At 42.3% G+C, this 27,878-nt stretch overlaps 1 protein-coding gene across 2 annotated transcripts; it reads right to left on the bottom strand.

The window, feature by feature from the left end:
* Positions 1-1,678: 1,678 nt before the first annotated feature.
* Positions 1,679-27,867, bottom strand: LOC1271014 (autophagy protein 5). 2 transcript variants are annotated; one of them, XM_061653767.1, is made up of 8 exons: positions 27,526-27,867; positions 27,352-27,451; positions 27,176-27,281; positions 26,978-27,102; positions 26,798-26,895; positions 24,238-24,343; positions 2,589-2,715; positions 1,679-2,361 (listed from the first exon to the last, which is right to left on the bottom strand). In XM_061653767.1, the coding sequence occupies exons 1-7, from the start codon at positions 27,673-27,675 to the stop codon at positions 2,603-2,605; spliced, it is 798 nt and encodes a 265-aa protein (XP_061509751.1). In that variant the 5' UTR covers positions 27,676-27,867; the 3' UTR covers positions 1,679-2,361; positions 2,589-2,602. The 2 variants fall into 2 exon arrangements, with proteins under 2 accessions (XP_061509751.1, XP_309756.4); XM_309756.5 differs by having other exon boundaries at positions 1,679-2,715.
* Between the last annotated feature and the right edge of the window lie 11 nt (positions 27,868-27,878).

Raw genomic sequence — 27,878 nt, forward strand, 5'->3', positions numbered from 1 at the left:
TATTGCCAAATTGTGAAATTGTGTGCCAAAATAGGTAAATTGAAGTAACTTAATTAATAAAAAAATAATATACTGCAGAAAGTCGTTTCTCCGGGCCCCAATGAGACTCGAACTCGCACGGATATTTGAATAACACGAAAAACTAATGGGTCAACGGATATATTTCGATGTTTAGTGATTGGTGATTTATACCTAGAAGATTTTTAGAAATTTATATTATATTTGGTAAAACCTAAACAGCTTTTATCGACCAAATGTTTTTTCGATGAGAACATTCGAAATTTGCCATGACAAGCTTTTTATTTCGTTGTTTTGATATGAAAATGTACTCTGATAATGGTATTTTTCTTTCCAATATCCTGTGCACGCAATATCACCTTTGTATTCAACTCGATCATTTCGGTCAACAGCACGGATAAACTGCCGGATAAAAGGTATCCGGATAAACGGCGTCCCAATGTATTACGATTGATATACTAATTTCAAGAGCGATTTTAAGTTGTCATGTGTTTTTAAAACTAAACCCTTGAAAAAATGATTAAATTTCATGTAATTGTTTACAAACAAACAATGGAATTAACAGACTTTTAAATACTCTAAAGCAGGGGTTTCCAAACTTTTCAGTTTGCGGGCCCGCTTCACAAAAAAAGAAAAAAATGTTGAGGCCCATTTTGACGTTACTTTTTGGTTAATGGGTTAACGCTTAAATCTCGTGTTGATAAGAAAATTCTCAAATCTCTTCTTTGTATTTATTTTTTTAAGCTTGGTATCGTCTTTAAAAAGCCAAAATTGAAATTTTTAAACAAAACAATCAAACTAAAAGCAATTTATTTTAAACTTTACAAGGTCATCTCGGGTCACAGTATAGGCTCTCATTACAATTATACTACACAGTCGAGTGGTAAATAAATAGCTAAGAATGAACTGATTCAAAATAAGAAACAATAAGAAAACAAGTATACAAATATAACGCAATAATGATAACGAAAGATAAATATACAATATATGTGCAAAAACATATAAACAAAACATAGCATTCGAAACAAATACAAACGAAGTTGCTCTATGTTTAGAAATAAATCAAAAGTATTGCAGTTTGACAGCATAACATAAATTATATTAATTTCATCTGTCAAATTGGAGAATGGCACACTTTAACAGGAAACTAGTAAATAAACCAATCAAACCCCCATTAACTGCAGGTCAACACACTTCGCAGCACGTTTATGGCACATCAAAAACCACAAGACGATTCGAAAGCATGTCCGCCACCTAAGAAGAAGAAAAAAAAAACTCCGGAAGCTGCGAAAATTATCACCCTGCCGCAAAACATCGATGCAAATTGCTCATCAATCGATGGCAAAAAGCGTGTTGGCGGCTGACTAGGTGGTCTAGATGAAATTTGGACTCCCAAGTGCTGGAGCAGATGCTTTTATTTGCTCTTCGCGAGTTTCTTTGCCGTATGGTAAATTAGCCAAGTACAAAAATGAAATTAAAAAAAAAAGTTTTTCTAACTCAAGATTTTGAAGATGGCGCAACCGCCAACATTTACTTTCTTTCCATCACGATGTTTAAACACACTAAAAAGGCTTGCCGACAAGCATAATGCACAACGAAAACAACGGACAAAAAAGCCTTCTTTTCTCATTCGAAAAAGCGAGAGAGACACGAGATGGAGTAAAGGTAACTAGCCGCAGTGTGCATATATTTTACCTTCTTATTATGACAACATTAATGGTGCTTCACTTGTACCGTCCGTCATATGCACACCGCGAACGAGCGCGAACGCGCGCGCCCCTCCGGTGCCCGGTGGTAGTACGGCGGCAAAACACAACACGTCTGTGGCTGGCTGGCGCGAAAAAGAGAAACGATAATCGTATAATTAGACATAAATGTCAAGCAAGCAAAAGACGGCGACGGTGACTGCGGCGACTGTGGCGGTGACGGCTCCAAATGGCGACCGAGCGACTGGGAGATCACGGCACCGGGCACGGTTTAAGATACGGCCGCGGCAGACTCGGTGGTGCGCGCGCGAGACCTTATCTTAACCCATCTCCCCCATCTCCCCGAGGCTGACTGACTGGCTGTGTGTGTGTATGAGAGTGTCGCAGGTTTACTGCGAAGGATGTTCAGCTCCCTCCCTCTTCCATCCACTATTTGGGTGGACGATACGATCGGTGAAGTACCACCAGGTTCCATAGTGTCTGGGCGGCCACCACGGTTGTGTGTCTCTCTGCTGCTGCGTGGGAATGAATATGACGCCATCTCTCTTCTTGGTCCGATTCCGCGTCCGAGCGCGGGCTGCTGATGAACGTGATCATTTCTCGATCGTCGTCTTCCTCTGGGTTTTTTTTAATGCGGCTGGGGGCGAGTAGTGATGGAGGGCGCCAGCACAAAAATCCAAATCGAGAGGAAAATAAAGAGAAGTCCGTGAAGCGTAAGACGAATGTGCGGCGGTGCCGCGCGATAAGGTAGAACGGGCGATGATGGCGATGATGACGACGGTCACGGCGGTTTCTCCGGGGGTTTTTGGTTTTGGTACGGACTCCCACCCGCCACCATCACCTTCACCCTCCCACTTTACACACCTGAGCGATGGGGCTTATGCGTACGATAGACAGAGATGCAGAAAGTTGTCCGGATAGCTGAGGTGCTCCGACAGCCACTGGAGTGGAGTGGATTCCGGCACGGTAACGCCATGGGTTCTTGCCTCGACTGTGGAGTGGGAAAAGGAGAGAAAGAGAGAATGGCTGATTAGCTGATGGGGGCAATGGCGCGCAACGTGTGATCTGAAAAGGCAAAATCAAGCCCCATCGGGTTCCCGCCGTCCGCTTTCGATCACTTGCCGCCCGGGATACGCCTGGCCCACGATACACATCTTTTCCAATTAGGAGCGCTTCCCTTTGCCGGCTACAGAGGTCCCGCACGGGGCGCGCGGGCCGACAGACGGACGGCGGCGATGGGGCGAATGAAAAATAAAATCAAACGTATCTAAGTATCGCGTTTGCCGAATATGGCCACTTGGAACCGGTTTTGGGACAATGTTAAGAATTATTCGATCCCTTTAGGATGAGTAAACATGTTTGTCGAGCGCATGCTGGAGTAGAAGGGAGATCGTTCGTTTAGGGATGTGGGGATGATATAGGAAGAACACTACTATGCGACAAAGTAAAACCAAAAATTGAAAAGAGTCTTAACGTGATCTTTAGCCAAAGAAAGATAAAATGGGTGATACAGGAGATGATCAAAGTATTAGATTTCTTGATCTATGTCTAAAGAGCATAGTTCTCAATGAAAAATATGAAGTATACCAACCTACTACATTCCCGACAAGGTATTCCAAGGTAATACAGTCTGGGGTCTAATCTTTGCTAAGTAATCTGAGTATTATACGAGTATAGCATTGATTACCAATCAGGTTAGAACTCAAATTGCATAGAAAAAGGCAAATAGAATGCAGTAAATATCGAAGCATCATAGAACTGCATGATGTCATATCTTTAAGAGTGGACCCAACAAATGGTATATTGATCCAAATCATTTCTTTTTGATATGGGACAATGAGATCATTTATATTATGATCCGTCTATTCTATAAAGATTCATGTTTTGTTTGAAATCGTCCATGTATAATTGTTTGACTTAATTTGAGATTTTATCATCTTCTCAATAACATGTTCACAAAACAGTCTTCAAAGCTATGACATCAGCCAGAAGAAGAAGAATCAATGTGACCATTAAAATATCAAGTACCAGGAACATTTCTAATCACAGAGAAGTCTCTCAGAGGAGATCCTCGAAGGAGTCAGCTGATTAGACAGACGTTCTTGGATCTTGGACAAATTAACCAAATCTTTTAAAAACCAAACATTTATGTAAAATGACAGGACCTTTAATGTACTCATACTAGACAAACATCAAGCATTGGACATCTTGTAGAAATTTCAGAATAGAAAGACTTCACTGTATTTTGATTCTTAAAGTGTCTTAGCATTACGGTTGGGGTTTAGGATACATAGATGCAAAATATATGTAAGATAGGTCCATAGATCCAAGATTCTAGGTCTTCAAGATCCAAGATCCATGATCTTTATTACAAACAATCTCTAGTTATATATTCACCCAATATTATCAAAGAATCTAAAACTTCATACACAAACGATTGAAATCTATCTCAGAACATTCCCCTTTATATCTGTCATCATCATCACATCCCCCTTATTGCCACGTTAATCAGCAACCACCCATCGACAGAACGCCACCCATTGATAGGAGATTAGGCTTGCGTTGGAAAACAAACCGAAACCCAAAAGCCCTTCCGAACGTAACGACTCGTTTCTCAAGAAATTCTTAATTCGTTTCTTGGTTATTTAAATAGTTTCTCCCCACACAAACACACGTATATGGGTCTCAGAGCGAAAGAGTGTATCAGGCAACAGAAATGTGATCTTCAATCCTTCGACGTCGCACGTCGTTCTTTCTTGAAGGAAGCTGGCGTTTCGGATCGTTTTTGTATCTCTCTTCTCTCGCCCCTTTTCTTCAGGAAAATGATTTAACAACATTCCTGTTGCTGTTTTTGTAAGCTCGCTCCGTCCACCGGGACAGACCCGCGGGCGTCAAGCAGGGCGTGTATCAACTCTGCTTTGTTTGTTGTCCTCCGTGCTCTACAAAAATCCACCACCCATCCAAACAATCTTTGCTGGGGAGTAAAACTGTCGATCTGATGTATTCCTGTGTTGCTCGCTCTCCAACTCCAACCAGCACTTTAGTCATCCTCATCATCACCATCATATGTGTGGAACCTATCTCCACCATCGAGAGCCGCCGTTTGGGGACCCAAAAGGTGGCCCATAAAACCGGTCTCCAACGATCTGTAGAGAAAACGAGCCTTCCCGAGCAGGCTGGCTGCGCAAAGCAAGCTCGTCAAAGAGCGATTAGAAAATTAATAAACCGACCCTGTCTTTCTCTCTCTCTTTCCATTCGTTTGAGGTCTAGGGGTGCGCTTCTTGGGTTCCAAAATAAAATAAAATAAAATAAAAAAAATAAAAAAAAATACAGACGCCGGAAAGGAATGATCGAAAATTGCTTTGAAATGAGTTCACCATATCTCGAGAGCGAGTTTCGGTTAGATCGAGCGGGCTCTCTGCCGAAAGTCGAGAAGGAAAGGGGAAAAGACAAATTCCACAGAACAGACCCCTGGGCGATGATGGCGCAGCGAGATAGTGGCGACCCGGCCGAAGCAACGAGACGTCGAGGAGCCCAGGATCGGTTTCTTTTTTTTTGGGTAGGCTGGTTTGACGTAGGACCGTTTTATTTTTGCGGCTTTGTCGGGTTACGGGTTGTGTTAATTTTGGGCAAACTTGAGCATTGGGTTGGTTGGATGACGCCACCATCCAGTCGTTCCTGTACGAGCTCTCCTGGGCTTGTGTTTTTTAATCCAACCCAAAAGCAATTTAACAGAAAAAGAATTAAAATTAGACAGACAAAAAACAAGAACCTCAAGATTACCTCACTAAGTGGCTCTCTGTGTGAGCTCTTTTTTGCGTTGCTTTTTCCTGCCTCCACCGGCTCGTGGCTCATTTCGCACCTAAACCTTCTGCGGACATTCTTTGACGTGCTTCTACTTGTGATTTGCTGCCCGATAGGGATCGACACCACAAACAATGAATATCATTCAGCATAATCTCCCGTTTCCAACGTACTTTCACGAAGCTTCCAGGAAAACCGCACCCAAAAACCGTTGCTCTCGCTCATTTTGAACCAAACACACACGGGCTGAAATCTGAAATCCGCCGATCATTCTTGAGCCTTGACTCTCCCCTGCATCCCCGCGTTTTGGCGTTTGGAAGATCCTGTCAATCCGCGGGCTCACACTTCTTTATGTTATGGGCGGCAAAAGTTCAGGCATTTTTTTTCTCGATTGGCGCATATTATTTTTAGCTCTTTTATCGCATCCTTCATCCCCATCCTCAGGGTACACTTTTTTTCCTCTTCCTCCCCATTTTATAATTCATTAGGAGGCTTATGCATACACAGGATGCGGCGAGACCTGAGGATCGGGTGCGCGTTGAGCCGAAATTGAAAAATTCCATTCATCCCAATCATGAACGAATGTGTGATGGAGAGCGGTTTTTTTCGATTTACCGTGATCTTTTGGGGAGGTTCGAAATTCTTTGCCTCATTTAGGGTGTGTGTGTGTGTGTGTGTGTGTGGAATGCTACTCCATTTTAAGGCATGACTCGTAAAGGTGTGTTATTTTGGGGCAGATGCTACCGGTTCATCTGCTTGAACTGATCTAAATAGATCATTTGCATCTGAATATTACTTTTTGAGTTAGTTGAAGTTGAAAAACATGTGTATAATTTTATTTTTATATATTTTTATCACATTGTAACCGAAATGCACAAATATGAGAATTTAAGAAATTGTCCAGTACCAATTTTAATATTTTTTTCTTCAATGTGGCAAGAACAAATTGTCTCCACAAATAGAAGACATCTGAATTATAGAGGCATTGCAGGATCATCAGCCTTTTCTTTTAGTAGAGAAAAGAATTTGTCCATCATGATTAAATTTGTCGCTTACAAAGATAATAAAGATCTAAGACATAAAAGTAGGTTTAAAGAACCCAAACAGAGCTATTTGTTCGGTCTTTTGATTTTATTTTCGCGTTATTTAATAAATTTTGATAAAATTTATCGTATCTTTTTTAAAGGCTGGTGCAGGAAGCTTTAATTCTAAGTTATATTTCCGCTAAACAGCGGTTAAGCTTGTTTTAACGCGCCATAACCACGATCGCAAATAAATCAGATGATGCTTGGAAGAGTCAACTAACGTTTGTATTTAAAAAAATGCACAAAAATTGTCGATTTTTCAAGGGTTTATCTTCACCTGCACTAACGAAACGTTAATTTCACTTTCAATTATAGTATCCCATGAGCCTGTAGACAAAATTTGATACCTTTATCAGTCGAACTCTAACCGTGATGGTCAAAAAAGTAAAGCAACTTTATTCTGTAGCGTACGCGATCAAAGAACGGCACTCCGTGGCGTCTAAAACGGACTCCGTGAGGCGGTTTGTGGACGTCGTATAAGCCTGTTCCAGCATCTACAACATTTTGGCATTATTAGACAACAATCAGAGCTCCAAAAGAAGGCCCGGCACCGAATGGCCGACGACCCTGAGCGACTTGAGTCTCAAAGGAAGTTGAAAATGAAGACCGAGAGACAAGTGACTGCATCGCTGCGATAGATTGGCCCGGAGGTTGATGCAACCGGTCAAACAGTGAAATAGTACCTGGGGAATATTAACAAACATAACCGCGTCCATTGGCTTTGCAGCGGTAAGCTTTGACGCCAAAAGTCAATGTGATTATTTCAAGCGAATTTCGATTGAGTTTCGATATGACACTCTAGTCTGCGAACCGGTCCAACATCCACTAGCTGCGTCCCATCGATTTTTTTTCTGGACCAACATTATGCAAAAGCTCTACTCTAACAATTTTGTCGCGAAAACTGAGGAGGAATGGATAAAAATCAAAGGTAGATCTTTAAACATGCCTATACGCATATCTTCGTCTGCCATTAGTTAGTTTTATTTCATCTACTGTTCAGAATAGCTACTCCGTATTAGAAGTAAATGTAGAGAGAATGAGTAAGAATGTCTCAGCTTCTAAGAATCACACAATATGAACCATTAAACATTTAGTGAGTTGCTTCGTGCAGAGTTAACACATTCAACACTCAAAAGAGCTATATGAATCAAGAATGATTTAATAGTATTCAATATCGAGGTTAAAGTTATCATCGTGATCATGATCATCGTAACGCTCGAAAGAGATGTTTTACCCACAAATGATTAGAATCTTTGTGACTTACGAGTCACCATCGAGAGTTAAATCATTATTCGTAGCAATCAATCCATTCATGTTTACATTCTGACACATTATGTTGTTAATTATTTTTATTCAGCTTATTAATTTTGGTTCGTAAAATTCTTAAAAGTAGCTTTTAACTATTATTAAAAATAGAAGAATCAAGCAGTTTATAACTTTCCCATTCTTTACGGACGGTTACTGTGTCATACTGAAACAGTAACTGAAACCATTCTTCTGCACCATTCATAACTCAGGTTTTCCTCGACATTCAACTTGACCTCACCCAAACCGGAACCCCCCCCCCCCCCCCCCATTCCCTTTTGGACGGCGTCTTCTTTATTATGTGGAGCAGTTTCCCATTCTTAACACACGTCATTTCAAGACCAATGACCACCAACAACCGGTGTGGACACCGGCCAGAGCACGATGTGTGCTGGCTATGAGGACGCGGAAAAATATCACGTCAAACAACACCAGCCTTTTTCCCAACCAGCGCACACCGCAGGTAAGGCACTTGTCGACCGATAATGAACCGGTGAACCGAGTACGTTTGGTGCGTTTAAAAATAAGTACACAATTTTCCCCCCAGTGCGCGCACACCGAGATTTTTGCCAAGCGACAGTGACACGGCAGTGTCATGAAGACACATTGTCTACCACGATCCACCGGTTGGATACTTGGGAGAAGTGGACAACTTCAAAACCTGTTGGTATGCGCCACCCGCGCCATGGGAATATTGAAAAAGGGACAACAACGCGATTAGGAAAAAAGGCTGATAAAAAGGACAATCGTAGGACGTACAATCTATTTTCAAAACCAATCCTCTGCAGTTATGTTCCCGCAAGGAAGGCTCGTCCAATGGTCCGATTCTGATGATAGCTGATGCTGAGTTTCGTAACAGCCCAGGCAAAACCCATTGCTAATGATTGATTTTCTCAGCAAGGGATTTGGTTTCTTTTTTCTTCTCTCTCTAAAAATGTGTGCTGGCCATTGATGGGTGGGTGAATGGGGCAAGGGGGTGTTAGGGTAAAATCCACCACCGCCTCGGTACACGTTCGTTTGATGTACGTCAAATCGTTGACCGTTGTCGCGGTGTGGGTTGTTGTCAGTTCGGATGATCTATTTTCGAAATCGACCTCACCCTTTCCCTCCCACGAACACTTTTCCTCTCTTCCGCCCTCTGGTGACTCCACCCTCAGTAGTGGTAGAGGAATTTTTGCAGGCCTCAATTTGTCTGTAATGTGCCAAACACCGCCTCGGCTTGCCCTTTTTTTGTGCTGTACGCCCTCAGCCGTCTCACTGGGTGACTCGAGTCAGTGTTGGGTGGGTGTGTCCTCCGCGCTCACTGTCACCGCCGCCGCCGCCGATTTCGGTTTTGGTGCAGCATCCGAAGGATATTTTCAGATCGATTGAGTCACCGAGTGTAGAAGAGGCGGCAGAGAGATACGAAAAAAAGAACCAACAACCACGCCACATTGCTGCCGATGCTGCAATTACCGTTGCCAAAATAAAGCGAACATTCTCAACGCTCACTTAGGGCACCCTCTGCCCCCCACGCTGCTGTGTCTTTCCTCACCTCTCAGGTGGGGTGGTGACTTACTGTTTACTTCAAACCCCGCACGCTCGGTCGGTAGATAGTGTAGCATGTGCAGTTTCAGTTGCATGATGCAACCGTGAGGCAATGCGCCATATCACCAACGAACATCGAAGCCTTCGGCTAATGGGTAGTAAGTTGGCGCACTGATAGAACATTTCTTGGAATACGACGGGCTATTTGATACTTAGTACAAGATGCTATAAAAATGATTTATAGCAGTTTTATAGCAAGTTTATAGCAACTTTAATAATATCAAGAATGATGTCTACTGATTTTTAATTGGACTATTTATAATATTATGTAATGTAATTTTTATAACAGAATTATATAGCAACTTTATAGCATGGATAATTTTACTAAAATATGTTACTTAAAAGATTTGTAACGAATAATCTATACTTGTAACAACACTTCTATACCAGATAACTATCAGCAACGCCTTATGTCGCTTTTTTTACTCATCGTTCGCTGACGACGGCTGGCGATGATCGTTGCCAAGCGACACATGTGTTTTGCTACAATCCTTTTACCCGGGCTACAATCGGCCGGATCTGCACTTAGTGTCCCATTTAGCGCCGTCCTCTCTCCTTCCTCCTCCACCTTCCACCAAACCACCACCCACTCGAGGCTCCCTGCTTCACTGTTCGGCGCTTCCTTGCAAAACTATTCGCTTTTCTAATTCAGCCAAACAACCGCGGCGCAACAAAACCAACAACTTAAAAAAAAAGACAACCCGTGGCAGATGCTTTTCGCATGAGGCGATGCGCGTGACAGTAACGAAAAAGAGAAGAATAAGAAAAGGAAAAAGGGGCCCCCACGGCCCCAAAATTGCTATTGCTGCGGTGGTTGCCAAGAAAGAAGGATTCCACCGCGCGGCGTCTTTCAATCAGGTGTGCGGTGTGCGGTGGGTATGATGAAAGGGGTGGTGGAGTGGCTCTTTCAGGGGGTGATAAAAACACCACAAATAAAATTACCTCAAAAGTACACGCCCTGCGGATGACGTATGTGATGTGGTGTGGTACGGGGGGTAAGCGAAACAGTGATGGACAGTGAAATGTTGAACGTCACACCTTTCTATAGAAAAAAATGCTTTGCACGTACATTTTTATGCTTTATCACAACTGATAGAAAAAAAGATACGTCATACGAAGGATGTTTATTGCGATTTTTTTTAAATTTTTATGAACTGATGTGAAATTTTATAACTGAGTATTAAATAATTACCGAACTGTGCGTGAGTAATAAGTCTTAGGGAGTGCTCTAGCTAATGTTTCTTGTTTGGTTTTACAAAAAAGAAATAAATTGTTTATGGGTTGTAAGTTAACTGTCCAAAATTCATAACAAATCTTGCAAGTTGATGGCGGCGGGTATTGGATTAAATAAATGAAAAAAATGAATTGAAAATAAACAAACAAGCATGATAGGCATATTTTTATTTTTCAATTATTCTATTCCATTTACCTGTAATGTGATCGACGGCATACGATCAATCATACTTATTGATCAATTCTTTTATTGCTGCTATATGTGTTAGAGCACAGCCTTAGCTTTATTTATTCAATTGTGTACCTCCCTTGGGAAGGAATCTCTTTTATCTATTTTAAAATGCACAAAAATAAAAGGATTCGTCATAGACCCGCAACACAACTCATTATCGTAAAATTTCATGATCTCCTATCTATCTACAAAACACAACACGACCATGTTGCTCACCATAAAATAATAGTACCAATGTAAATTGAGGAGAGAGAATTGTTTGTTGAGTGACCTCTTTAATGGCTGTTTTCCCCCCCTTCTTCTGGGTGCTTTGGTTTGTTGCTCTTGATAGGCGTTTTGGCATCATTTTTTTTTTCGTTTTACTTTCACGCGTTCTCAGGCGCGCGGCAAAGAACAAAGTGAAAGCAAATTCGGGTGCAAAACGAAAATAAAACACCAACCAACGGGCAGGGCAAACGACGGCAGCAAAAAAGGGCTTTCTCTTTCATTTGTCCTCACACGCGCGTTGATCCTTACTTGCTGAGGGGGTTGGATGCGCACAAAAATTGCATGTGCTCGCCGCCATCACGAAAGCGCCAAAGGTATGCGCCAGAGCAGGCCGAAAAGGCAAAGCACAACACACCAGAATCGGTTCAATTTTTAGCAGGCACCGTCAGTTACATTTCGATCACTAAGTGCTCGGCGATGATTGACGATCGAGCGCCACATGATCAAGCGCAGCGCACGGGGGTTTATTTTCGCTCTCTGCGTATCACCGCCTTCCTTTCCACCACCACTTCCATTGCGCCACACGAGCGCAAAAAGGGCTCGAGAGAATGCCCGAGCGACTGCGACGTGCTGGTTCGCACGCAAACCCCGTGAAGATGAACCCACCACCACTAACACCACCAGTGTTGCTTGTTGTTTTGCCGTTTTTTCACCCTCCGTTCTTGACACACGGCGGCTCCGATGGGGGCGACACGATGGCTAATCTCTTCCGTTTTGGCAGACCGCGCTTGGCGCGCGGGGTGTTTCTGGTTGCGCGCCGCCGATGACCGATTAGGTCATTGTTTTATTTCGTGCTCGTGATGTCAGCCCATCGAAATGTTGGCCACCGGGCCATGGCGGTATGTGCGTGTGTGTGGTGGGGGTCTTTTTTTGCTTTTTGATACCGTTTTGTTGTGTGTGTGTTTTTTTAAAATTCAATAGGTAATAAGTATTCTCGGTAAAAGGGGAACAAACTCATCGAAAAATTGTCACAGAGTGCAAAATAAACCGACCGGGTTACACGCGTACCACGGTGTCCTGAGTATGTCTCTGGTAATTCGGGTAACCCATCCCGGTTACAACCGGACACACAAGGCCGCTTTGTCAAAGCGAAGACCCATTTTGGCAAGTTTTGGGCGAGGTCTCAAACGGACTCCAATGCCGCGCGATGATGGAATCGGTCCACAGCGCACAATCGACGAGATAAGAAAGCGCGTAATGGCGCCAGGGGATGTTTTCGCTGTAGCACAACCCGATAGCACAACCCCATTCCCCTGCCCGATAAGTTTGCTGTCAACAAAAAAAAAAAAAAAAAGAGCGCACCAAAATCGACAATGCATTCCAAAGTGCAAACCAATGGAGACCCACACGCGATAAGCTGACAACGCTTTGTGGCCGTTCGTATCAATTTTCACACTCGCAACTCGTCAATTTTATCAGCATCGATCGGTGACGTTCGTTTTTTGGGGGAAGGGCGGCTTCTTGAAAAAAACAAGATAGAAGGTGGTGCACACAACTGCTGCAAAGGTCTCGCTGTGTGGCCCTGCAAGAGTTGTTGCATTCCAATGTCAATGTTTGCGCAGAATGTGTGATGTAACGGTCTTTCGATTGACCAACTACACCATAAAGTGTGTTTGCTGTGAGAGTTTAAACGCTAAAATCCGCAAGCAAATGTGTATTAAAAATACAAAATAATGCCACGCAAAGCAACTAAGTGGGTACTGCGTACTCATACAGCACAACAACGCGCGCCAAGTCAACAAGAAGCTGCGCATCGGTAACGATGCGAGCCGATTTCCAATTAAAGCAAATGAGATAATCTACATTACGCTATGATTGATAATGTTGCGCGAGGTGACGTTATCGGTGACGGAGCGTGAAAACTGCATCATTAGTAGATAATGGGAGAAGTAAAAAAAGGTATAGCTCCCGAAGGGTTCCCAGTTGAGTCACGTGATGACTGACTTAGAAATATGGGAGGTTGTTTTGACTCTACGTAAAGCAATCATATTCATAAGAATCTTAAAAACATACAATAATCTAGATTAAAAGATCATCTAGATCATGTTTCTCATTTTCCTCAATGGAATTAAATTTGATGTTAGAAAAGATTGAACACCGTTTCGTGTGTGTATCTCTGTAATTTCAATTGTAAAATCAATTCAATTCGCATAGTATGCTAAAAATAGTGCTCTTTAGGGCTTAAGTGATGTAGGAGCAAAAATAGTGATGGGAGCTCGGAATCTGCTCCGGAATTGGAATCGACCTAGGAATCGCAATTTGCTCCGGTAACGAAATCAGAATTGACTCCAGAATTGGAATTATTTCAGAAATGAGAATCAACTCTTAAATTGGAATAAGAATTTTCAGAAGCGAAATCATTCCGGGCATCTCCTTTAGAATGGATCATTTACAAATAATTTTTTTGTAAATCTATCACGTAGCATCATTGGACCCAAACGCCTATTCTTATGGAGCTGCCAAAACTAACACCGATTTCGAAGCCGATTCTGATTCCGGAGCTGATTTCAATACCAGAACCGATTCCGGAACCGATTCCATAATTGATTCCAGACACTGATTCCGGGCCTAATAATCGGAATCGATTCCAGAAAACTTCGAAGCTAGCCGAAATCGATTCCGACGAAAACTTAATTTACAAATCACTAATCCTGAAGAAGTGTATGAGTGTTAATTCCAATTTCAGTATACATCCATACATTGGCAACCACAACAACTATGCAAAACTTAAAAAAAAAACTATGAAAAACGTAATTTGACGAACAATACAAATTACAGTCAGAATTCAATAGATTAACACTTTTCCGTGGTTTTACGAGATTTTTTCATATATGGACCTGAGTTTTTGACTGAAACATAGCAAAAGAATGTCAACTTCGACGTGTGAGCAAAGTTTTTAAAATAGCCCCAAGGAACTGTCTAGGAAACCACAAAGTCAGAATATATGTGTCTTACTTTAGGTGGACGCCATTGTAGGTCCAGATATATGAAAATGTCGCGGTAACAATTCCATAAACAAGTTACAGCATCAAATAACTTTCTTTTAGGGGTTACGGATCATGGCGGCCTATTCAGGCTTTCGAGACTTACTAAGTATCATGCAGCCGGATAGTCAATCGTTACTTAGAGCGATCGTTCATACGAAGCTTGAATTCAGGACGGGTATGTCGTTAAGTCGTCAGAGTTGAGAGGATAGTATTGATGAAAAAAGTACCGGTATAGGGTCAGCATAAGTTCTGGTTTGGGTTCGACATTAACTCCAGGACCGCTACAGATTTTGGAGCAGTTTCAGGACCGGTATAGGGTTAAGATCAATTCCATACCCGGTGTGGGATCGGGATCAATTCCACGACCGGTATGTTATCAGTATCAGTTAAAGGACCGTTAGGATCAGTACCAGGGCCAATATATGTTCATGACTAATTCTAACATCTGTATGGGATTGGAATCAGTTATAACACCAGTATGAGTGCTGTAAAATTCCAGGATCAACATGGGTTCTGAATCAGTTTCTTTCCATGTGTCCCTTGGAGTTAAAATTCTCCTGGAATTTGTGTTCTATTTTCAAACTGCAAAACACTGGAGTAGTATCCTAACGGCTATTATTTTATTTTATAATACGTTGAATAAATTCTCTTAGGGGCCATCTTGCATATCTGTATAAGAATAATTAACGATTAATTTTCACTAAGCTTTCACCATTTATCCTGCTCCCAAAGGTTGCCTTAAATCTTCACAACGGCAGCAGAACCCTACAAATAAAACAATTAACCTAATGCAAAACGGGAAAAGAAAACAAATGCAACAAGTTCTCGGGTAATACAACACAGGTTATTAAAAACCCTCTAAAGCTCTTCAAAGCCTAAACCCGTTGCTTGCTGAAGCCGAAACCGAATTAATTACCAATCCAACACACCCACCGAAAGGATCCATTTCCATAACTCTTCGACATTGTTACACTGATTGTTTCATGTTACCTGGGTTAAATCCTTTTCCTCAGCCAACAGAACAGATGAGCAAAACGTTTAAGATGCGCTCTTACCCGTCGACAACCATATTTTTACAAATAGCATTAAAAACGCACACATACAAAATCTACGCACAATGCTACGATCCTCCCACGAGTGTTGCATTTTGAAGATGCATTGCTGCATTCCACTTCTTCTAACATAAAGCCAAAAAGGGAACTGGTTCGGGATGCAGACACACATATGGCCCACCTCTCTGTGCGCAGTTGGAAATAATGATAATAATTTATGCAAATTTCTTTCTTCTCTCGCAACGCCAATCCGCTTTTCACTTGGGATTGGAGGTGTATTGTGCGCACATCGAAACCGTGGGAGAGATAGAGCACAAGGTGGACCACCATCACCACACCATGAATGGCAGGTAACGGAAGATTCCTTGGGCTGTTTGGAGTTGTTTAGAAGAAAGACAGCGCCGCACCATCCAACCCAACTTACACACTTTGCACTTGAGAGAAGTGCATTTGCATTTTTTATGTGACTCTCCGCACTCTGCACAGGTTTTGTCTGAACCTAATGTACGTGCCACATTCCCCTCCTTGGGTTTCCTCCTGGTGGGTGCAAGAACGCAGGTTGGGAAAGTCTCAACGATGGGCTGCCAACTTCATCTTGAAGGCGATAGCATCCCTTGCTTCCAAGTGTCGAACAACCAGAGTTCCTCTGATGCGTCCAAGGCTTCCTCGTACCTTGCACACCTTGCTGCTCTGTAGTGCAAGCAATAAAATCACTACCAACGGTTCAAATTACCTATTTTTTGCTTTCTCTCATCAACCATCGTGTGAGGTGCATTTTGACCATTGCAAACAGGACCGGCACAAGAACCATACAGCATCGTGTTGCTGCGCTCTTCAGACACTGTTGAAGCCTCCGCAAATAGGCGCTCGGGAAAAAGGACTAGAACACAGAACGAAACATAAAACGATCCGCGTATGCGCCTGTTGGCTCTTCTCTACTCGCCCTACACGTCTCCTTATTTATACATTTACGATGGTAATAAAATATTCACACCTTGCTGAATAAACAGCAGTCCGTTTTCGGCTGGAGGCGCAACCAACCAGGTACCTTTCTCTCGCCGTAGAGCCGGGCACGATCGACGATGATCCTTGGCGTTTTTCTTTTCTCTCGGTCAAGGTGCTTTCTCGTCAGGACATCGCATACACTTGTGGCATGTGAAGAACGGGCGGCTAGCGAGCAAAAAGGGAAAAGATCCGACCGTCTTTTCATTACATCCATAAGACACACACAGAAAGGCCGACCTTTCCGTTCCCTTTTGTTTTACCGCATTCGCATCTTCCTTTGCTGCTGCTGCTGGTGTTTGTGTTGCCACAGAGAGTCCTTTTAGGTCGGGACAAGGATCTTCCCATATCCTTCGAGAATCGGAGGATCTACCTGTCCTGTCCTAAAACAATATTTAACTGGCTAACACACCTTGATGCTGCTGCGATGGCAGTGAGGTGCAGCCGAGGACGGAAACATTCCATCTGGCAAAACGGCAGGTAGGCATGCCGGCAGGTTGGTTTAGTGTACTTTGCATATTGCACCGGGTTTAGGTTCGATGATTGAGTGTGGAAAAATAACAATCGTCAAGGTGTCAACGGGCAAACACCGACACACAAGTGGCGGGGAACGACCGGCTGCAGATGGCGACCGTGGGATCACACTTCAAATGGGCCGTCGGAAAATAAACCCATCGAACCTACAGGTCACATAAAGCCACAGCTGGCCACTACTGGTATGGGAGGCAGGATTTTTTTAATTATAAGAGAAAAAATCCACAATTCTATAAAACAAGTAGATTTCATTCCCTCGCAGCTGTTAAAACACAACGAATTTGCTTCCCTAGGATATTAATAATTCAAGTTGTTTATGATTTTGTGTTATTTTGAATATCTTAAACTAATCGTTACTCGAACACTCCTTACTCCAAGGCAACTCCAAGGATCTCATGAAGATTTTGAAAGTTATTATCTTATTTTTGGATCGATCTATCTCAGATCTTAGTTTGTTAAGGAGAACCTGCTCTCTTTCCTATCTAATACTTAAAGATCGATCGCTAATGATGTTGAATTGGGCAGATGATTATTACACACATGTGTTAGGAACACATTACTCCATTTATACTACCCGTACAGCTTAGATATTTATTGCTGGTACTGTCAGATGGTAGGTTGGTAGGTCTTCCTAGTTATTTCAATCATTCGAAGTAAAAATCCGATCTAGAAAATGTCAACCATCTGACAAACCCTGAAATGTAATTACATAAATCGTTTACTTCTTGTTGTAATAGGATAGATCAAACCATATGACCAAGTTTTGGCAAATATTGTTCCGTCTGTTACCGAGTAATGCGATTTGCGACCTACGCCGGCTCTGAGCCATTAGAATTAATAATAATTGTAATAATTAATAGTAAATCACAACAATTGTGTTGTGAAAAACATCAATGACAACAATGACACAAATAAGCAAATTGTCCGGCACGAATTTTTCATTGTTTATTGGCAAACCCCACAAAATTGTACCGGGACTACCCATATTAATTAAATATGTTATACAATTGCAGCTTTATAATACAATTTATGTATAAAAAAGTGCTCGTACGACTTAACAACATGCCCGCCATGGGTTCAAGCCCCAAATGGACCGTGCCGCCATACGTAGGACTGACTATCCTGCTATGGGGGGGATCAATAAGTCACTGAAAGCCAAGCCCACAAGCAGTGGTACAGGCAGGCCTTGACCGACAACGGTTGTTGAGCCAAAAAGAAGAAGAAGAAGAAGAAGATAAAAAGTCCTTTGTTGAAAAGATTGAAATGTAGATCCTTTGAAGCCAAAGGGACAAGAGTGTCAACAAGCGTTTTTTTTTTCAGTAAAACTTTAGTTAAATGACTAATTGAGTATTCAGATGGTTTCGTTCCAATGACTAGGTATACAGTGCCGAATTTCATATAACTTAATCGATTTTTCTCATTGTTTTCATCTGTTTTATATTTAGTATAAAAAATTAGCAGAGTATTTTCATTTTTGAACCATACCGAATAACCTCACAAAACACATAGGAACAAAGAACTGAGCTTAAACACATAGAAGCTGAGAAAAAGTGAAATTTTTCGTGGGATTGCTTTGAAATAAATCATTTGTCCTGTTCTCCTGTTTGTCAATTAAAAATCTAATTAAAAACAACTTTTGGGGCAAAAGAGCTACCTCTATTTGGGGCAAGTGTGCCACTATATTGCATAGACATGGAACTGTAAAAAAACATAAACATTGTTTTAGAATGCAGCTGTATGATGCGCTATTATGAGCGGATTTCGACCCCGAGAAAACAGACCACTAACTTCCATATTTAGGTTTTAGTGAGTTGTAACATGAAATGCTTAAGATGGCACACTTGTCCTAAATTACGCTACTGTTTATCATTCTTAAATAATAATAAAAACACGATAAAGAAGGTTTTTTTACCCATGGATATTTTTGTACAAATATTTCCTTATTGTCCTTTAATGATCTTTATTTGTGCTTTGTGCTCGCCCCAACATCAAACAACTTTTGGTATCACTAAATCATAATTATGGTTCATTCCCAACTGTAAGTAATTAGATCAAAATGTGAATTCTTATTGTTCGCCAGAGAAAGATCTCCCTCAGCCAACCGACAACCAACAACCAACAACCAAAATTATCGAAACCGCTAATAATCGAGCAAAATATGCTGCTGCGTGCCTGTATTTTTCGGGGCTAAAATTACCCAAAAGAATCCACCGGATCGGGTAGTTCCGCGTAGAGGAAGCTGGGAATGCTTTGCTATTTTCGAAGTAGATCACACCGCAGCACAGGAATGCCGGATCACAACGGGCGAACCACCCCGTTGGGGGTTGGCATCCTGGGAATGTTGTGAATTTTTAGCTTGAATCACAAACCAGGAAGTGGTAGTACAAGAGGGAATGAGAGGAAGGAAGCGATGTAGTAGGTGTGAAATTTATTTGTTTGTTTGCCGCACGCCCAAAAATGCTGCCCGAAAAAGTGTGTTTATATTAATTGAATTCTCACACAGAACAATTCGAACGATCCAACAATTCATCTTCATCGCGCAAGTATCGCCGTCCAACGACGTCACGATTTGGCCCCGAGTGCAGAGAGTTCAGAGCCGTCATCGGTTGGAATGCCAGAGACCCGAAGTGAGCTCGAAAGAACATTCGCCAAGGGTCGAGCCAAACGGCGACGATATCAATTGTCACTTGCGCGACGACAGACCATTGCTCGACCGTCTGCCTATTGCTCATAAATCAGATATTAAACAGGAGCGCGGTGGTAGCGAACTGCAACTCGTAAAGGAGCTATATCCATCGACAAATCGTCCGGGTCAGAGATAGACACCCCAAAATGACAAACGACTAATTGATAGACGACACTTGCACCATCCGTCGGCAACCAGGTGCTGTGTATTGTGCATTCGTGCATAGTTTCATCAGACAATTCCTTATCGTGTGTGTGTGTGTGTGTGCTTGTGGCGTGGCTAATGGCGGACAGCGATATGCGGACGACCACAAATCAACAAACAAACATCCTTTAATAACCCTCCCCCGGGGTACATCGTACATCGGGGCAGTTGTGAAAAAGCTTCCCCACCACTTTGCAATCGGGAGGTGGGCCGTCCTGTATGGGGTTGGGTTTGATTTTGCAACACCCAAACCGATCCCCCCCATTGCTCTATTGCGGTTGTGCAAACACCGAAACACTAACGAATCGATGAACCCTTCCCCATCCGATCCGGACTCGGAGCGGAGGACGAACACGGTCATCACGCGCGCGAACGATGTGGCACACGCGACTATTCCATCTCCCTTCCCAGACCCCGCAAAGCGACCACGGCACACCTGACACATGACAGGTGACGACCGATGCCCGTCCCGAAACAGGTGGAGAGCATAGTGTCTATAGGCGGGAAAGGGGGGGAAAGGAGAATGATCTTCTCCGTGGACAAATTTTCACTAATTGATCGTACGTGAGCGTACTGCTAAACGCATTATTCTGTTCGCATTGAATTTTAGGGCTGACCGCGTGCGTGGGGTTTTGGGTGTTGGAACGAGACAAGCAAACTAATCAAATCGCATACTCCCCTCAATTGGTCGTACTTTTCTTAAACGTATGTGTGTGTTTGTCGACAGCGCACGAATGGTAATGAGGCCGAAATCGCGCTTCGGTCAATGATCAATGATTTCCGATTGCTTATCGTCGTGTGTTTACCGAGAGCTGATGTGCGATCGGGCTACTTAACGCAGGTGATCGATCAGCACCAATCAAGGGTGCTGAAGCAGCACAATAGATAATATGGGCGGTGGAGGGTGGGGTGGTGTGCCCGCCGATCAGTCATCCAGTAGCGGAGCGCGTTTCTAATTGCCGGCAAATTTCGGTGTCGGTACGCTTTTCGACAACGGCAAAGGGACCACAAACTCAAACCCGATTGAGAAATGCATCGCAACCAGCAGCACTTCGTATTATCGATCTAATGGGCCGTTCCGTTGAATTATTCTGTAATTGATTAGATGAGATCTTAAGATTGGGCGAAAGGGTGTTTGACAAATGTGACCAAGCAGGGGTTATGGAAGTAATTTAATTTGAGCATTGGCACACTTTCTCGACACGCGATCAAGTAATGTGGAAACTATGTAGGAGAAGGTAGGTAAAGACGGACACGTTAAGGAAAATGTTAAAAAACTAGGGATATATAAATACAGTCACCATGAAGATGGGCATACCTTATCTTATAGCCATGTTTTATTGGAAAAACTGTTGAAATTGTCAAGTTCCTATCACCTGTTTTGTTTTGTCATGAATAAAAAACATGTCTTTTTCGTGCAGTTTTGAAATGTTCGGGTAAGACAGACACCTGATATGGGAAAGATGAACACTATGAAGGGTAAGATGGACACCTGTAGAAAACGTTAGATATTGAAGAGTTTTATAGTATTTTAGCACAACCTATTACTTTCCACATCCTCGTACGTACATAAACTAATTCTTGGCCAATTGGCACAAAGGTTCATTCTGCCATGAATTTAGGAATTGTAAGCGCAATCTATGATGTATTATAAACGGATATCATAGATTGCAGAATCTGAAGCATTATTGAAATATCGCACACTAACAGCTGACGTTGCTCCAGCTTACAGAGCAGCTGTTTAAAACTTCGCTTTAGGAAATTACTCCGCAGAAAGTACGTGGCCCCAGCGTGTTTGAAGGACTTGTTAACAGCTCAAGCCAATTTTTTCACCATGTCAAAATTCATCTTATTGGTCTTTGTAATCCCATAGAATCTCTCATCTATTCCTGAATGATGTCATATCAATGCCTCTTCTTTTTGTTGATCAAAGATGTCCAAGTCGTGGTTAGATATTGGGTTTCGTGAAGTGCCTCATCAGCGTCGAGCGAGTAATAGCATAAAGTATGAATGCTTTCTTTAGTTTCTGGATGGTTTATATCTTCAGAATACCCGTAGTATTTAAGGGATTTGATGAAATCTATTCATCATCAATTGATATACGAAGTAAAATGTTCCAACAAATTCGGTGTCAATCTTTCCCTACTAAAGAGTGTCCGTATTTCCCGCTTTGGTGTTAGGATGTTAAAAAACCACATGAAAACAAGATTTTTTAGTGCTTTCATCCTTGTTTTTTCGCTAGTTTTTTGCTTTATAACCACGACAGCTCATTAAAGTTGCAACTCACGAAATAAAAATTCCGAAAATATACACAAGATACAGAGCTTCAGAACTAAAGCAGTCAAATTAGATCCACAAGCGACCGCATGATTGAAAATTTGTTTTGTTCGTGAATTTAACCATTTTTGCATATATTATGCCGAAAATATTCTCAAATGGGTTGTTTTACTTTCAGTTTGGATGCTGCATTTTTTAATTATTCGATAATAACTTGTTTCATGAATTTATGAGAAGTATTCATTTTACCTGTAGTGTCCATCTTTACCTACCTTCCCCTACTATATTTAGGCTGTGAAATTATGTCAAAGAGTCGAAAATGTGTGCCAATTTGTTGAGAAAATAATGAAATTGTTTAGAAACTATTTTCTTATATCCTTATGATTGTGATTATTTGAAATATAATCGTTTAAACGGACTGCAAAAAGCCCCAAAAAGGGCTCGAGAAACTGTGCCACCTTACTAATTTAATCAATTATTCATTCACCGAAAGGACACCCATATCAGACCAGGTGACAAAAACTCCTGTAAAATCAACGATTTAAGTTCGCTGTGACACATTTACACAACCCTGTATGTCTGGTGTGCCATCAGAGCACCAGTTTGCTCTCATACAACAGAGCGACAAGCAATAATTAATTACCCCTCGACAACAACAAGCGAACCCGCACACCGGTGGATTGGTTTTAGAAGCCAAACCCCCCTACTGTCCTTCGTCGAACACAGCCGAAACGGATGCGATCGCACCATCCTAATTGGCTATAAAATACATCCATTTCGTGTCCATAACTTAAGTCCACCGGGACAGGAGTGTGAGGGAACGTGGAAAACCCCCGTGGAGGGGACCTAAGCGGAGTAAGCGGACAACTCGCCAGCGAACCAATAGCGAAATTCGGCACACGGTGTAAACAATTTGCATATAAACAGACACGGACCGACGACGATTCGGCAAATCAGATCGCTTGGCTTTGATTCGTCCGCCAAGGCGTGCGTGAGGGGTGGGGGATGCATACACACACACACCTGGCATGGCATCAGATACACACAACAAGCCGATGCCTGGTGGAGCAGTAGTGCCTAGAGAGTGCGCATAAATCCCGAAGGAGGTCCCATACATTCCCTTCGGGACGCGTCAAAGACGGCATCAGTGAAGAAGAAAAAAAAACCACCACCCCATCGATCGGAATCGAAATACAGAGAGACAGGGAGGCAAGAGAGTTTTAAATACATAACATAGAAATAATCGTTGCTCGTTAGCAATATTAATGAGCGGTGGGACACTCGGTTTTGAGACAGGCTGCGGACCCCGTTTTTGGAGGAGCATATGGAGATGCGAAGCATTATGGAAGCTCATTTCGTATTCCGGTTGGGTGATGGAAATTCGTAAACAAAATATTAATTTCAAAAAAACCGATCGAACCGAATCGATCGTATGCTTCCGTCCCTTCCCATCTGGGTAGGGTACCAGACCTTCTCGGCAGCGGCAAGTCCCGGTCCCGGCTGACAAGTGTGAGAAAATTAGCAATCCACCGATTGCATCGCATTACACAGAGAGAGAGAGAGGACCGACGGAATGGTCCAGATGGTCGGTAACGGAGAGGAAGCAAACAAAAACACTGATAGCATCATCGCCGTGTCTCCATGCTGTCTCGCATCATTTCAGCCAAGCTCAAGGATGATACAATGCAACAGGGCAACAGGGCCTCAGGGGGGAAACAAATTAGCCGTAAAGCTATACCTCCGAAAGCCGGGACTTTCCCGGGGTACCTGTGTACCGCCACGATTTCGGACAGTTTATCCTTAACCGTACGCACAATCACGTACGCACTACTGCACAGCAGTGCATTGTGTCCTTCGGGGCAGGTTCTGGTCCTGGCCCATTCATATGCCTCGAGCAGCATCGATCCTGACTGACCCACACACACACACACACAATAGCGCACCCTTGGTAGACAGGGAAAGAAGGCGAAACGCCAATAATTTCCACAATGTCATCCCTTCGCCGGGAGAGGAGCCACCGAGAAAAAAAAGGCTCAGGACACATCGGAGCACCAACAATACAACGGGCACCCCCAGAGGATAATGCTAAAGGTGTACATTGTTTTGTAGCAACGGTGTGTGTATGTAGTTCCTTTACCCGTGCGTGTGTGCGTGTGCGTTAAAGAGACCGTGCAATTGGGACACACTGCTGGGACACTGGGACAGGCTAAAACGAAGCGATACAACACAAACGGCAACAGTTTTTGGCGCTCACTTACCTGCTTTCCTAACAGGTGTTGAGAAATCGTCCAACAAATCCTGCAACAGACGCTTCTGACCGGATGCGGTGCTGGGTGCGACTAGTTTCTGCTGGTACGTACCGTCCTGAAGCGGGGGAAATGATAAAAAACAGAGACGTTAATCAAGGCAACTCTGCGCGGTTGGCTGAATTCGTGATAGTGCTGATAATTGCTGGGTTGGTTAGGCTATGCTCGAAACGACAGTTGTTGCAGCACAACTGACGATCTTTTGATTTTTACATCTTTCCGCATAAAGTTGATTGACTTTATGCAAGGCTAGTTTGGGGTAAATATTAACTTTTTGCTAGAGTTTTTTTTAATTGAATTTATGTTTCATGATGTACTAAAAGATCGATAGACATCAGCACAGACGTATCGCAAATGGAAGAAGTTATAGTAGCTATAATGCTTTAAAAATGCTGTGGGCCAATAAATGATTTAAAAAAACAATATTTTACGTAACGTTATTTCCTTTGTAGCGTCTGTAGCAATTCATACGAATCGATTAATAAATTATTACTTAAGCTTTACTTAGTTTCTAAAATTATCTTTTGTTTAGTGATATTGCATGCTCAAACCTTTGGATAATAAACTAATTCTAACCTTCGTAAAATCGTAAAATACGAACTAGCATGACCACAACATGAATTCTCATTGGAAAATATCCATTTCCTTGAAATGGGATTACACAAATCTAACTAGAAATACAGGGAGCATATGAATTGAAAATATATGAAAAAAGTTAATAAATGCAAGGTTTTTCAAGAATTCTCATAATTGTGAGACACTTCCTTGATTCTTTCTAAAGGAAGCTTAAGGGAAAATTATATGAGGAGAATTGGACTCTATGACACCCTTTTTAAACAGGCTCCTTGGGATTTCCTATTGGATTTGTCCATAACGGATGCTATAGAGTCCAATTTCCATCACATAAAGTTAATTTCCCAAAGAAAGAGTCAAGAAAATGTCCCACAACTATGAGAACCACCGAGAACCCCTGTAATGAGATGCATGCTGAACTAACTATTTTTTTTCTTAGTTGGCAACAATCCTGTCTAGGCCCAACTAACGTTGGTTTTTAGTGAATTGTTGGTTTACTCTGTATTGTAGTGTATTGCGGGACCGGCCAACGGGTTTTTCGATCCAGTTTAAATATGAATCATGATGATAATAAGTTCCACATCTTAACCCAAAAAAGGGTTGAAAAGCACCGAAGTATCTTATTCTAACGGTAGGTTTGAAGAAGTAAAATTTACGAACAAGTGGTGGCAGCTGATAACGCTCTAAAGCACTCATCGGGTACATACATTCGTCAAGGTCAATTGACAATGTTCTTCCATAGAAAAAATGAGTCTAATTCCATCAAATGCAATAATTGTTCCTAATATCCTTACCGAAGCTTGTCAAGAACATATTAATGGGTCGTAGGCCACCTACAATAATCAATGAGAGAATGTCGTTGAACATAATGGAAATATGTTCAGTATAATATCGAATGGAAATCATACTCATCATACATAAAGGTGCTTCAATTCTTGTTCTGCAATATATTCTACACTAGTTGAAAACCATGTATTTAGTATTTTAATATGCTCATTACCAAAATAATTAACTATTGTCGTCCTGTACGGTGAACATCATACAAGTTCTGATCGAACAAACGTTATCTTATAGCCAAACGACTTTCACGATCATGCTGGCCTTATCAGGCAGCCGGATAAGTCTTGCAATAGAGGAGGATAACATTACAGGGTTTTCCAAGAGTTCTCTTAGCTGTAGGACACTTTATTGACTCTTTCTTACGCGAAATGAACTTAATGTCATGGGAATTGGACTCTACAACACCCTTGTGGAACAAATCTAATTGCAATTTCAAAGGAGTCTGTCCAAAAAGGGTGCCAAAGTGTCCAATTTCCATTATATGAAGTTTACTTCCTATAAAAGGAAGTCAAGGAAGTGCCCCACAACTATGAGAACCCCTGGCAAACCCTGTATTAGGAATGAGGTCTGTCCGGCCTTCACCATCGGGCCGTCTCATCTTTAACTAAGCACTATGCTATGAGCAGGGGTGCATTAAGCAGTACGCAAACTAAACGGTCGCGAGGGCCCCAAAAAAAGGAACCCAACCCCTGCTCACACGTAAATTTGCTTCGTAAACATTTCCTGATTTAGAATTCTTTACACAACTTCTCACTCGACACCCTTGAAAGGCCTACATTCGTGTGAGCGCTTAGGGCTTCAACTTGTGCTAATCCGCCACTGGATATGAGACATCAAATGTCATGTAAGTTGATAATTTCAAATCATGCTTTGGTTTGAAGTGTTCAAGACTATATACTATGCTTGATATCCTGCTTAAGTTCTAACCTCTAACACTAGCTAAACCCTTTCGTTCTTGTCCGTTGATTTGAAATTCGGTTTAATTCTATACAGAGACCCTGCCATGGTTTTAGCATTTGTTTTTTTAAATTCAAAACTCCAAGCATTAGATAATATCGTATTATCGTAAGGCAACGTGTCAATAGACAATGAATCTTACCTCGGCATAGCACCTTACTGGAATGTGTTTGAAACCGTCCTGGTCGGGGATGGGTTCCATCAATCGCCTGTTTACCGCCCAGAACTGGTCGAACTTATCTGAAACGTGTTTATGGAGCACCATTAGCCACCAATCTACACGATCACGTGCACTCCCTCTCTCGTTATCGTTTCGCCTTACCATTAACTAATCCTAACCAGAGCTGATTGTGGTCTTTCTTCTGCATGGCGGAAACCACTTGACCGCGATGTTTCAACACATCGGCTTCTTTGAGACTAGACATGAAGTGTGCTTCAACAATTTCTCTGCAATAAAGGGGAAAAATGGCATACTGGTTTAGTAAGGCTTTTTGCGCAGCGAATACTCTGGAAGACATACTTGTTGGGACACCGGATGAGAATATCATCGGGAAACTTTGAAAAGTGTACTGTGACGTGCCAGGGCAGTGTCCCATCAGTACCGACGAGTAGATCGTACAAAACACCTAAAACAAGAAGACACGATTATGCTTCATGCTCTTCGATGCACCGGCGGCAACACACACACACACCCACCTATAGGGAAGTGCCACTTTAATGGTGTTCCATTGCTGTCCATCCACATTTCCCCGTCCTGCAGCTCGTTCGACACGAATCGTAGGAAATGTTTTCTTACCTAATCCGAGAAAGAAGAAAAAATAAACCTTTAGTTGGCACGCAACCCACCATCCATCCGTGAACCGTACTTACTTTATCAGTAACGAGAGGAAAGTAGCTCAACCGCGGTATGAGAAGAAAATACTCTTCCGGCTCTACATCGGTTTCGTCGGCCGATAGCTTAAAATGTACTGGAATTTTGCCCTCCCAAATTTCACGCAATATTTCACGATCGTTTGCCATGGTGTGTGTGTCTATGAGTAGTGTGCCGGGCAGTCCGCACGGTAGGACGCTTACAGCATCAAATCTTTGGATAGTTAAAGGACGGCGAAAAACAATACGGCACACACAGTATCAGCCAAAACACAGATTCTACTCTTGCTCCCTTTTGCCGATTTCTTTGCTTTTGTTCTGAATCGATTGTTGTTTTGATTTGTGCTGTCAAA

The sequence above is a fragment of the Anopheles gambiae genome, chromosome 3 (assembly GCF_943734735.2).
Source record: "Anopheles gambiae chromosome 3, idAnoGambNW_F1_1, whole genome shotgun sequence".
In the NCBI taxonomy this organism is placed as follows: domain Eukaryota; kingdom Metazoa; phylum Arthropoda; class Insecta; order Diptera; family Culicidae; genus Anopheles; species Anopheles gambiae.

Coding starts and splice junctions, on each gene's coding strand:
- LOC1271014 (XM_061653767.1), bottom strand. CDS start 27,675: ATGGCAAACGATCGTGAAATATTGCGTGAAATTTGGGAGGGCAAAATT. Junction 27,452..27,525: donor TTCCTCTCGTTACTGATAAA/GTAAGTACGGTT, acceptor TTCTCGGATTAG/GTAAGAAAACATTTCCTACG. Junction 2,716..24,237: donor AACACCTGTTAGGAAAGCAG/GTAAGTGAGCGC, acceptor CCCACTCCACAG/TCGAGGCAAGAACCCATGGC.